This window comes from Oncorhynchus tshawytscha, linkage group LG22 (assembly GCF_018296145.1).
Source record: "Oncorhynchus tshawytscha isolate Ot180627B linkage group LG22, Otsh_v2.0, whole genome shotgun sequence".
NCBI lineage: Eukaryota > Metazoa > Chordata > Actinopteri > Salmoniformes > Salmonidae > Oncorhynchus > Oncorhynchus tshawytscha.
This window is the reverse complement of record NC_056450.1, coordinates 40,300,719-40,313,629: the sequence shown is the minus strand read 5'-3', so window position 1 is coordinate 40,313,629 and position 12,911 is coordinate 40,300,719. Positions and strand designations below refer to the sequence as shown.

The 12,911-nt window shown below is 43.0% G+C and overlaps 1 protein-coding gene across 4 annotated transcripts in view; it reads left to right on the top strand.

The window, feature by feature from the left end:
* Positions 1-3,657: 3,657 nt before the first annotated feature.
* The window catches only part of LOC112259083 (S-adenosylhomocysteine hydrolase-like protein 1), a 44,213-nt gene continuing 34,959 nt past the window's right edge, over positions 3,658-12,911 (top strand). For 2 of the 4 annotated variants that reach the window (XM_042304230.1, XM_042304229.1), the window contains exon 1: positions 3,658-4,192. In XM_042304230.1, coding sequence (XP_042160164.1) covers positions 4,001-4,192 — 192 coding nt within the window. In that variant the 5' untranslated portion in view covers positions 3,658-4,000. The remainder of the gene's footprint in view (positions 4,193-12,911) is intronic. The other 2 variants (XM_042304226.1, XM_042304228.1) reach the window with 1 other exon arrangement.

Sequence of the window (12,911 nt, the reverse complement as noted above, 5' to 3'; positions counted from 1 at the left end):
GTGGCATGTCATTGGTAAAAAATAGAAAAGAGTAGAATACCTAGAGAGCTGCCCTGTGGTACACCACACTGTACATGTTTGTCGTTAGAGAAGCTTCCATTGAAGAAAACCTTCTGAGTTCTATTAGATAGATGGCTCTGAATCCACGATATGGCAGAGGTTGAAAAGCCATAACACAAAAGTTTTCTCAACAAAAGGTTATGGTCAATAATATCAAAGGCTGCATTGAAATCTATCAGTATAGCTCCCACAATCATCTTATTATTAACTTCTTTTAAACAATCATTCATGTGTGTTGTTAGAACCAGTAAAGGCTGGTTTATCACTCTTGGGTAGCGGAATGACTTTGGCTTCCCCCCAGGCCTGAGGACAAAGACTTTCCTCTAGGCTCAGATTAAATATAGGAGAGATACGAGTGGCTATTGAGTCAGCTACCATCCTCAGTAGCTTTCCATCTAAGTTGTCAATGCCAGGAGGTTGTCATACTGATCAATAATAATATTTTTTCTCAACTTGCAGTTAGATGTGCAGCCAGACTTATTAGCCACTCCTTTTGCCCCATTTCTTTCAACCATACAGTTTTTCAATTCCTCATCAATCCATGAAGCCTTGACAGTTCTAACAGTCAGTTTCTTAGCAGGTGCATGTTTATCAATAATTGGAAGAAGCAATTTCATCAATTCAAGTGTAAAGTCTGGATGCTCCTTATTAATCACATCAGAACAACAAATATGTTTTACATCATCCACATAAGAGTCACAGCTAAATATTTTGTATGATCTCTCATAAACTATTTCAGATGTTGGAACTTTGGCTTTCCTTATAGCCACTACATTGTGATCACTGCATCCAATGGGTACAGATACAGCTTTAGAACAATGTTCTACAGTATTAGTAAAAATGTAATCGATACATGTGGATGATCTTGTTCCTGTAGTGTTTGTAAACACCCTGGTAGGTTGATTAATAACCTGAACCAGATTGCAGGCACTGGATACAGTGAGAAGCTTCCTCTTGAGAGGACAGCTTGATGAAAACCAGTCAATATTCAAGTCCCCAAGAAAGTAGACCTCTCTGTTTACATCACATACAATATCAAGCATTTCACGCATTATTTAGATACTGACTTTTAGCACTTGGTTGCCTGTAGCAACAACCCTAAAAGAACACCTACCTTTTCCTTGAATCTCAGGAACTTGACCACTATCGGGCCTGGGCCTGTCACCTGGGCCTGTCACCCGGGCCTGTCACCCGGGCCTGTCATCTGGGCCTGTCACCTGGACCTGTCACCTGGGCCTGTGGTGGGTTTTCCAATCCTGTAGGCGCGCTTCCACCTCGATCTTCCTGTGGTCCATCTTCAGTTTCTCCGAGATCATTTCCCTCACTCTGTCCTCAGTCTCATGGGGCTATTCTGCAATTCCGTCCACAACCATGTTATTCCACTTAGATTCTCTCCCGGGATAATCCGATTTCTCATTCATTGTTATCATGGACTCACATGCAGAACTGATGTCCTCTCTCGATGAGTTACAAATTTCTGTCATCTTGCCGTTCTCCTGTTTCAACTCATCGAGCTGACCCTGGGAGAACTGAAAGCTGTTCTTCAGGTCCTGGACCTCTCTGGTTACGTAGTCCATTCTTTTATTAGTGTACTCCACCAGCATTTGGATAAAACACTTGAAGCTATTTTCTTGTTGTTGTAACAACTGCTGGTAGAGCTCTTTTTGTTCGTTTAAAAGATCCTTCACCTGTGATTAGAGAGACACTACTGTCCTCAACGGTTCTCCCACCAGCTTGGGTCTTTGTAATCCCAACAACAGTAGGTTACGCTGTTACTCCTTGCGGTTCCAGACAGGGCAGGTCACAGGGAAGATTTAAAAACAACAACAAACAGCAGGGGTCTAGACAGCCACAAGCTCCAGATAATCCGAGGTCCCAGCCGTAATGGCTAACCTCACACGTTCAAGACCTCAAGAAAACCCTACTATCTTGATAGGCAGCTAGCTAGCAGCTACTCTAGCTGCTACGCCAAACAGCTTCTCAAACCCGGCCTTGGTCGGCAGGATCCCTGGACAGATAGTAGGGGTCCCAGCAACTGATGCCAACTGCGTTGCTGGATCCTAACTCAAAAGGTAGGTAGCTAGCTAGTAACCAAACTTGTTCAATAGACTTTCAAAACTTTCCAAAATAACAAACTTTCCAAACAACAAACTGAGCTCTCCCTCAATTTCACGTTCAACAGGTTTTAGAATGAGTTCAGGTTCTAGATTCTGGGGGTTTCTGTCTCACTGTGAAGGTAATGAGAGAGCCTAGTGGTGAATGTGCTTAGTATGCAGTACCACCACCACACAGACTCTGTGACCATACCCAGGTTCCATGCCAAAATATATATACAGTATATACAGTACCAGTCAAAAGTTTGGACACACCTACTCATTCAAGGGGTTTTCTTTATTTTTACTATTTTCTATTTTCGACCCTGGGGGTTTCTGTCTCACTGTGAAGGTAATACGACTCTGTTTTTTTTTGTCTCACTGTGAAGGCTCTGAGAGACCCTGGGGTTTTCTGTCTCACTGTGAAGGCACTGAGAGACCCTGGGGTTTTCTGTCTCACTGTGAAGGTATTGAGAGGCCCTGGGGGTGAGACAGAAAACCCCAGGTATTACCTTCACATTGAGACAGAAAACCCCAGGGTCTCTCATTACATTCACATTGAGACAAAAAAAACAGGGTCTCTCAGTGCCTTCACAGTGAGACAGAAACCCCCAGTGTCTCTCAGTGCCTTCACAGTGAGACAGAACCCCCCAGGGTCTCTCACTGCCTTCACAGTGAGACAGAAACCCCCAGGGTCTCTCAGCGCCTTCACAGTGAGACAAAAAAAACAGGGTCTTATTACTTTCACAGTGAGACAGAAACCCCCAGGGACTTTCATTACCTTCACAGTGAGACAGAAACCCCCAGTGGGGGGAACAAACACACAACTACACACACATTCACCGAGAGACACTTTCCATACATTATATACACATTATTGTGAAGGTCATCCTCTGAAGATTTTACCTGTGAAAGAATCTGTAACAGTGGTTTCTGCATCTGTCTCAATCAGAGATTGTATCACGCTGTAAATGGGTCCGTAAAACTCTTAATTCTTAAATTCCTATCAATTGTTCTAAGAATATAATTTGTTCATAAGTAGTTAGTTCATAATTAGTTCTTAATATAGGCCAATGATAACACCCTCTGATTTCATGACCTTCAGTGTACGATTTCTCCATCAAGAAAATCCCTGCTATTAATCTCCTCAATCAATGACTATGTTATATTCTTCTGGTATAGTCTTTCAAGGATGATAGAGCCATTTTTTTTTGTGCTTAACAAATTATTTGATTGAACTATTTTTTTTTTTTTACAAATTAAATTGTAGTCATATGGTGCATCTCTTGATTTTGACCATCAATACAGTTTAATGACAGGACATTTTGTTCAAATTTGTGTTACTATGGTGGGCTCACAGTGGTCATGACGCTATCAAATTGTACCAGAAGTGAGATGGGTCAAATCCAGTTCTCATTGGGCACAGAAGCAGTCCCTTGTCACCATTGGATGAAAGCCTCCCACTACCCGGCCACTCGTTCAGGTGACTTATCCAACAAACCGCCCACTTCGGATGCTGAGCTTGTGACTTGGCAACCGACTGGTTAACCGGCCGAAGACCGAAGTCACGACGGCAAGAAAAATAGAGTTCTCATTCAACACTGCCCACACACTGTCTATAATAGTCAGGCTAGTGCTACAAGGTCCGTCTTTATATTTTGCGGTTGACAGCAGGCCGTTTCGGTTCGGAAATTACAAACACGAAACAGAAAAGCTCACAGGACAAGAAGACGAGAGAGGTGCGTGACAGCAGAGAGAGAGAGAGAGATCCTAGCCTACACAGTTGCTACTAAGTCTGACATCATCACAATTATATCCCAAGAGGTCGGAATCACTTGAATGCGAAGATGACAGACGCGGTCGTGGACGGTAAATTGGAGGCGGTGAAACAGGCTACTAAATATGTCAAAGAGACCGAGAACGTCGCGGAAAAATATTCTGCGATGACCGTTAGCAAGAACAGCGACATGAACATGAACGTGGGTGAATTGCAGTCCGCAGCATTTACTGCTGTGCCAACTCTCAAACCCATCAAGAAGGTAAGAAGCAAAGCACAGTCATCATCACCATCAGCATCAGCATCAGCATTCACTACCGTAGGCCTAGGATACTGTTGTGGAAACTGCATATATACGGGATGGAGCGATGGGTGCAGGATCTGCCTGCTATAGCATACTCACGAGAAGAAACATCCTATTGCATGTCTGACCTTCTAAAATATAACATTTCAATCATACCAAATATGTGTTAAACCTCATGTTACCCAATGATAAAGGTTTGATTTATTTATTGAGAAATTCTACATTTAGAGCAGGACCTTTTTTCTTATAATATACAGGTAACTGTCAAAATAAAGAGAACGTGTCTTAATGGGGCGCTGGGTCATAACGAGCCAGAAGCACCTTCACAATGCTCGTTGGAATATATTCTACAAGTGTAACTGGCCAAATAATGTAAACACTTGAGTAAATGAGGAGGAATACAAAGTATATTGAAGGCAGGTGCTTCCACACAGGTGTTGTTCCTGAGTTAATTAAGCAATTGACATCCCATCATGCTTAAACCGGGTGTACACTACACGATTTTGGCCCAGATCTAGCTCTTCCAGGCAAGTTTTTGAGATCGGAAACTAAAATCTCCATGCGCAGCCGTCCTCGACGCTCGTTTAATGTGAGCGATTCAAGAGACGCAATCAGAGGGGCTACCGATCTCGTCTTTGAGCAATCCCAGACGTCCCGATATTTTCAAAACATTTTTTTGATTTTATTCGCGCAGAATCTGCAAAGCTCGTGTAATGTGAGATGTCTAATGACACATTTTGAGAACGGAGTTCAGCGATAGCCAATAAGGGCTCGCCAAAGACGCCAGTGAGATGCTGATGTTGTTTCGCGTCACCCAGAATGTGAAGACTTTCAAGCTATTAGTTTACGTTTGTACTTGCCTTTAACCAAAACCAAAGTGTCAAGGTGTTACAGCTCTGAAGTTCACAAGCAATGTTATTCAATTCAAAATGTTGGCTAGATATTTTAACTCTGTATGGGAAGTGTGAATGTCTGACGGAAAACGTTTATGAGGCTGCTTTAGGCCAGCTCCCTTTGTTATAGCGGCGTTAAATCACATTATTATTTTCGTTAGACAACGTTGTATCGAGAGAATCCTCAAGACCAAGTGAAGAACCTTGTAATGTGTGACCCCTGTCTGTGCCACATCGTTTAAGCCTGGGGGACATCACGACTTTTAAAATCCTAACATCGCTGAGCCTCTCACATTGAACGACCGTCTTTCTTTCCTGTAGTTTTTTTCTTCGTGTTCCCAACGTAGTGGTGCGCACACCAAACGATATGGCACAGATGGTGGTCACAACCCTTACAACCCTTAAATATTGCAGTTAAAGTGCAGTATATCTGCAGTATGATGTAAACACTGCGTCCAAAATGACACTTGTTGTTTTACTGAAGTAATTCTGCAGTGGTTCTGCAGTTCAAGTGCACTACACGGCCGCTATTCGGCAATAATCGGCGTCCAAAGTAACACAGTTGACTGCATTTACTGCACTTTTACAGCAGTTTCAAAACATCAGTCTTTTTTTGTTTGTAAGGGACACTACAAGATTATTCAATGTGATTATATTTAACGTAGCTACGAGCTGTGACTCAAAAGAAGACTCGTGAACGTTAAATCAGACAGTCACGCTTGCCATACAGAGTTGAAGTATCTAGCCAACATTTTGAATGGAAAAAACATTGCTTGTGAACTTCAGAGCTGTAACTACCTGACACCTTGGCTTCGGTTAAAGGTAAGTACAAGGTCATACTACAGTAGTAATAGTCATCCCTCCTGCTAGAGTCAACACGTTCTGGGTGACGCGAAACAACGTCATCATCTCGCTGGTTTCTTCTCTGGGGAGCTCTCATTGGCTATTGCTGATCACTGTTCTTTAAACTTGTGGTTGCGCGTCTCACACTACAAGAGCGTTGCAGATTTTGTGCTGAGAAAATATCGGGACATCTGGGACTGCTCAAAAATGAGATCGGTAGTCCTCAGATTGCGTGTTTGATCCGCTCAAATTAAACGAGCGTCGGTGACTGCCGTGCGCCCAGAGTCGGCAATGGCATGGGGATTTTTTTCTCCGATCTCAAAAACTTGTCTGGGACAACTAGATCGTGGCCAAAATCATGTAGCGTACACTCGGCTTTATTAGTGTGCGTACCACTACATTTGCAAGACAACAACAAAAAACGACTGGAAATACGGTCGTTTAATGTGAGAACCAGTTTGGAGAATCAGCGAGAACCAGTTTGGATTTTGAACGTCGTGTAATACACACCCGGCCTAAGGGTCATAAATGCTGGGCAGGCCATTATTTTGGCTACCATTGGGAAAGGTGGATACCTGGTCAGTTGTACAACTGAATGCCTTCAACTGAAATGTGTCTTCCGCATTTAGCCCAACCCCTCTGAATCAGAGAGGTGCCGGGGCTGCCTTAATCGCACATCCACGTTTTCGGCGCCATTGCTATAAGATGACCATGCCCCCATCCACCTGGCACGAGTGATCACTGAATGGTTTGATGATAATGAAAATAGGTGAACCATACTCCATGGCGGTCTCAGTCACCAAATCTCAACCCAATTCAATATTTATGGGAGATTCAGGAGTGGCGCCTTTTGAGGCAGCGTTTTCCACCACTATAAACAAAAAAAAAACACCAAAAAGGATGGAATTTATCGTGGAAGAATGGTGTCACATCCCTCCAATAGAGTTCCAGACACGTGTAGAATCTACACCGAGGTGTATTGAAGCTGTTCTGATTGGTGGAGGCCCAACACCCTATTAAGGCACTTTATGTCAGTCCTTGATTTTTAGCATTTACCCGTATGTTTATTATAATGACCATCTTCCTTGAATAAACTATATATACAAAACTGTGTGGACACCCCTTCGAATGAGTGGATTCAGCTATTTCAGCCACACCTGTTGCTGACAAGTGTATAAAATCACGCCCAAAGCCATACAATCTCCATAGACAAACATTGGCAGTAGAATGGCCTTACTGAAGAGCTCAATGACTTTCAACGTGGCACCATCATAGTATGCCACCTTTCCAACAAGTCCGTCCATCAAATGTCTGCCCTTCTAGAGCTGCCCCGGTCAACTGTAAGTGCTGTTATTGTGAAGTGGAAACGTCTAGTAGCAACAACATGCTCAGCCCCGAAGTGGTAGGCCACACAAGCTCGCAGAACGGACCGCAGAGTGCTAAAGCATGTAGAGCGTATAAATCATCTGTCCTCGGTTGCAACATTCACTACCGAGTTCCAAACTGCCTCTGGAAGCAACGTCAGCGCAATAACTGTTTGTTGGGAACTTCTTGAAATAGTTTTCCATGGCCGAGTAGCCGCACACAAGCCTAAGATCACTATGTGCAATGTCAAGCGTCGGTTGGAGTGGTGTAAAGCTCGCCGCCATTGGACTCTGGAGCGATGAATCACGCTTCACCAGTCTGACGGACAAATCTGGGTTTGGCGGATGCTAGGAGAACGCTACCTGCCCCAATGCATAGTGGCAACTGTAAAGTTTGGTGGAGGAGGAGTAATGGTCTGGGGCTGTTTTTGTCATGGTTTGGGCCCCTTAGTTCCAGTGAAGGGAAATCTTAACACTACAGCATACAATGACATTCTAGACGATCCTGTGCTTCCAACTTTGTGGCAACAGTTTGGGGAAAGCCCTTTCCTGTTTCAGCATGACAATGCCCCCGTGCACAAACCGAGGTCCATACAGAATTATTTTTTTCGAGATCGGTGTGGAAGAACTTGACTAGCCTTCAGAGTCCTGATCTTAACCCCAACAGAGACTAATAAATACTTTTGCTAATCCCCAGAGTATGTTTCAGTAAAGACAGATCCAGTATAGTCAGGGGATAAAAGTAGGCTACTACAGATGGAAACTTGATATGATCTAACCAACATCATGAAGGGATGTCCATTGCAAAACTGATTTAACTGGTGCACTACCCCTTTGATTTGTATGCTAACCCCAGAGTGTGGACGGGACAAACCTTTTGGTCTCTGTTGAAGCATCCAGGGCTTAGTCAACTCTTGGTTCAACCCAAATCAAATTGGATCTGTCCTACTCTTTGTTTGTTTGTGTCCTGAATGGCACCCTATTCCCCAAATAGCCCATATGGGCCATGGTTTAAAGTAGTGGACTTTAAAGGGAATAAGATGCCATTTGGTATGCCTCCTGTGAAAGACTGTTAGTATGAACAGTAAACTGGCCAGCGCACGCTATATTTAGAGTTCTGGGTTTGGAGATTAATTCATCTCAGAACAGACATAGCTAAGTCTGCTGATATCAGATAAGTTTTCCCTTTAAGATAATAATTAATATGATTTATATGAACAGATCTGATCCTAGATCAGCACTCCTACTCTGAGAAACGCTGTGATTACGGGTCCTGGTGTTTAAACAGTGGAGGAATGTGGTCTGAGTCTTAGGAAAATAAATCTGTGTTATGAATTCATGTGAGAGGCTGTGAGCCAGGGCTCTTGACTCTGGTCAAACTGTGCCACATGTAATGGTGTTAAAGTCTTGAGTAAGAAGATTAATTTACAGGGTTAAAATAGTGAAGAAGATTATGTAAACACTAAACATAGATTTTGTAAACACTGAACATAGATAAAATCTAAAAAGTATTTACCAAAAATATGCTTTTCTTTTGCATGAGTGGGAAGCGGTATTTGGGGAAAATACATAGCTTTATTATGGTTTTCTAAAACTAAACAAACACATTTCAAATAGAAGAGATTTATTTACCCCAAGTCTCAACCAGGACCTCTCTCCATACCAAATGGCTGCATCCTGGACAGTTATGCAAGTTGGGAGTGTAGTTATCGGCCTGAGAGTGTGTCATCAAGGCTGTCATCAAGGCAAAGGGTGGCTACTTTGAAGAATCTCAAATATCTTTTGATTTGTTTAACACTTTTTTTGGTTACTACATGATTCCATATGTGTTATTTCATAGTTTTGATGTCTTCACTATTATTCTACAATGTAGAAAATAGTAAAAATAAAGAAAAACCCTTAAATGAGTAGGTGTGTCCAAACGTTTGACTGGCTGTGCCTGCTCTGTGTGTGTGTGTGTGTGTGTGTGTGTGTGTGTGTGTGTGTGTGTGTGTGTGTGTGTGTGTGTGTGTGTGTGTGTGTGTGTGTGTGTGTGTGTGTGTGTGTGTGTGTGTGTGTGTGTGTGTGTGTGTGGGAGATAGCAGTCATCTGCCTACTTCCTCCTCTTCAATCTACCCACTAGTAACACAACAGTACACCTCCTGGGAGGAATGTGGCTGAGAATGGAGTCATTATTACAATACATTTATAACAGTGTTTACCTTTGATGTTATCACTTAGGTAATAGGAAGTCATATCACCTAGGTAATAGGCAGTCATATCACCTAGGTAATAGGCAGTCATATCACTTAGGTAATAGGCAGTCATATCACTTAGGTAATAGGCAGTCATATCACTCAGGTAATAGGCAGTCATATCACTTAGGTAATAGGCAGTCATATCACTTAGGTAATAGGCAGTCATATCACTTAGGTAATAGGCAGTCATATCACTTAGGTAATAGGCAGTCATATCACTTAGGTAATAGGCAGTCATATCACTTAGGTAATAGGCAGTCATATCACTTAGGTAATAGGCAGTCATATCACTTAGGTAATAGGCAGTCATATCACTTAGGTAATAGGCAGTCATATCACTTAGGTAATAGGCAGTCATATCACTTAGGTAATAGGCAGTCATATCACTTAGGTAATAGGCAGTCATATCACTTAGGTAATAGGCAGTCATATCACTTAGGTAATAGGCAGTCATATCACTTAGGTAATAGGCAGTCATATCACTTAGGTAATAGGCAGTCATATCACTTAAGGTAATAAGCAGTCAAATCACTTAGGTAATAGGCAGTCATATCACTTAGGTAATAGGCAGTCATATCACTTAGGTAATAGGCAGTCATATCACTTAGGTAATAAGCAGTCAAATCACTTAGGTAATAGGCAGTCATGAAAGACTACCTCTTAGGAAAAACAATGTTCTACATTAGTCAAACATTCAAAGCCATTTTATTTTGTGATAGCATTTTATGGCATACTTTGTTTACGTCAAGGTCAAGCTCAGATATTCATTTAATATACACTGCATGTTTGAGATAGAAGATAAGCTATTAGCAAATAGCTATAGAATGAACTTGAATGCTTACTTACTATCTAGGCTTTATCTCTGTTGATCTTATGACAGAAACTGTTCTGGTGCCTCGTGGATCTAAATTCAACACTAAAATCAAACAGCAACTCTATTGATAACATTGTTTAATCTGGAACAGTAAGTACCTTCTCTATTTCTGCCTTTACCAGCAGTACTGAGTCATGCTGCAGTGCTGTGCTCACAGTGTTTGACTATCAATCAAATCAAATCAAAAATAATATTAAATACCTACAAGCCCTTAATGCAGGGAAGCTTAAATCAGTTTTACCCTATTTCTATCAGCATGTTAAATGTGCAACCATAGGGGGGAAAAAACTCACCACACGCACAGAAGCGTAAACATCTCTCCTTCGCCCGCCATTTGGCAAATCTGACCATATTTCTATCCTCCTGATTCCTGCTTACAAGCAAAAAATTACAGCAGGAAGCACCAGTGACTCGGCCTATAAAAAAGTGGTCAGATGAAGCAGATGGTAAACTACAGGACTGTTTTGCTATCACAGACTGGAGTATGTTCCGGGATTCTTCCGATGGCATTGAGGAGAACACCACGTCAGTCACTGGCTTCATCAATTTTTTTATTTATTTTTTATTTCACCTTTATTTAACCAGGTAGGCAAGTTGAGAACAAGTTCTCATTTACAATTGCGACCTGGCCAAGATAAAGCAAAGCAGTTCGACACATACAACGACACAGAGTTACACATGGAGTAAAACAACATACAGTCAATAATACAGTATAAACAAGTCTATATACGATGTGAGCAAATGAGGTGAGATAAGGGAGGTAAAGGCAAAGGCCATGGTGGCAAAGTAAATACAATATAGCAAGTAAAACACTGGAATGGTAGATTTGCAATGGAAGAATGTGCAAAGTAGAAATAAAAATAATGGGGTGCAAAGGAGCAAAATAAATAAATAAAATACAGTAGGGAAAGAGGTAGTTGTTTGGGCTAAATTATAGGTGGGCTATGTACAGGTGCAGTAATCTGTGAGCTGCTCTGACAGTTGGTGCTTAAAGCTAGTGAGGGAGATAAGTGTTTCCAGTTTCAGAGAATTTTTGTAGTTCGTTCCAGTCATTGGCAGCAGAGAACTGGAAGGAGAGGCGGCCAAAGAAAGAATTGGTTTTGGGGGTGACTAGAGAGATATACATGCTGGAGCGTGTGCTACAGGTGGGAGATGCTATGGTAACCAGCGAGCTGAGATAAGGGGGGACTTTACCTAGCAGGGTCTTGTAGATGACATGGAGCCAGTGGGTTTGGCGACGAGTATGAAGCGAGGGCCAGCCAACGAGAGCGTACAGGTCGCAATGGTGGGTAGTATATGGGGCTTTGGTGACAAAACGGATTGCACTGTGATCAATAAGTGCATCGATGACGTCGTCCCCACAGTGACTGTACGTACATATCCCAACCAGAAGCCATGGATTACAGGCAACATTCGCACTGAACTAAAGGGTAGAGCTGCCGCTTTCAAGGAGCTGGACTCTAACCCGGAAGGTTGTAAGAAATCCCGCTATGCTCTCTGACGAACCATGAACAGGCAAAGCATCAATACAGGACTAAGATCGAATCGTACTACACCGGCTCCGACGCTCGTCGGATGCGTCAGGGCTTGCAACTGTTACAGACTATAAAGGTAAGCACAGCTGAGAGCTGCCCAGTGACACAAGCCTATCAGACAAGCTAAATCACTTCAATGCTCGCTTCGAGACAAGTAACACTGAAACATGCATGAGAGCATAAGCTGTTCCGGACGTTTGTGTGATCACGCTCTCCGCAGCCGTCATGGCTCACATCAACACCATTATCCCAGAAACCCTTGACCCACTCCAATTTGCATACCGCACCAACAGATCCACAGATTATGCAATCTTTATTGCACTTCACACTGCCCTTTCCCACCTGGATAAAAGTAACACTTATGTGAGAATGCTATTCATTGACTACAGCTCAGCGTTCAACACCATAGTGCCCTCAAAGCTCATCACTAAGCTAAGGACCCTGGGACTAAAAACCTCCCTCTGCAACTGGATCCTGGATTTCCTACGGGCTGCCCCCAGGTGGTAAGGGTAGGTAATAACACATCCGCCATGCTCATCCTCAAAACGGGAGCCACTCAGGGGTGCGTGCTCAGTCCCTTCCTGTACTCCCTGTTCACTCATGACTGCACGGCCAGGCACAACTCCAACACCATCATTAAGTTTGCCGATGACACAACAGTGGTAGGCCTGATCATCGATAACGATGAGACAGCCTATAGGGAGGAGGTCAGAGACCTGACCGTGTGGTGCAAGGACAACTACCTCTCCCTCAACATGATCAAGACAAAGGAGATGATTGTGGACTACAGGAAAAGGAGGACCGAGCACGCCCCCATGCTCATTGACGGGGCTGTAGTGGAGCAGGTTGAGAGCTTCAAGTTCCTTGGCGTTCACATCACCAACAATCTAACATGGTCCAAGCACCCCAAGACAGCTGTGAAGAGGGCACG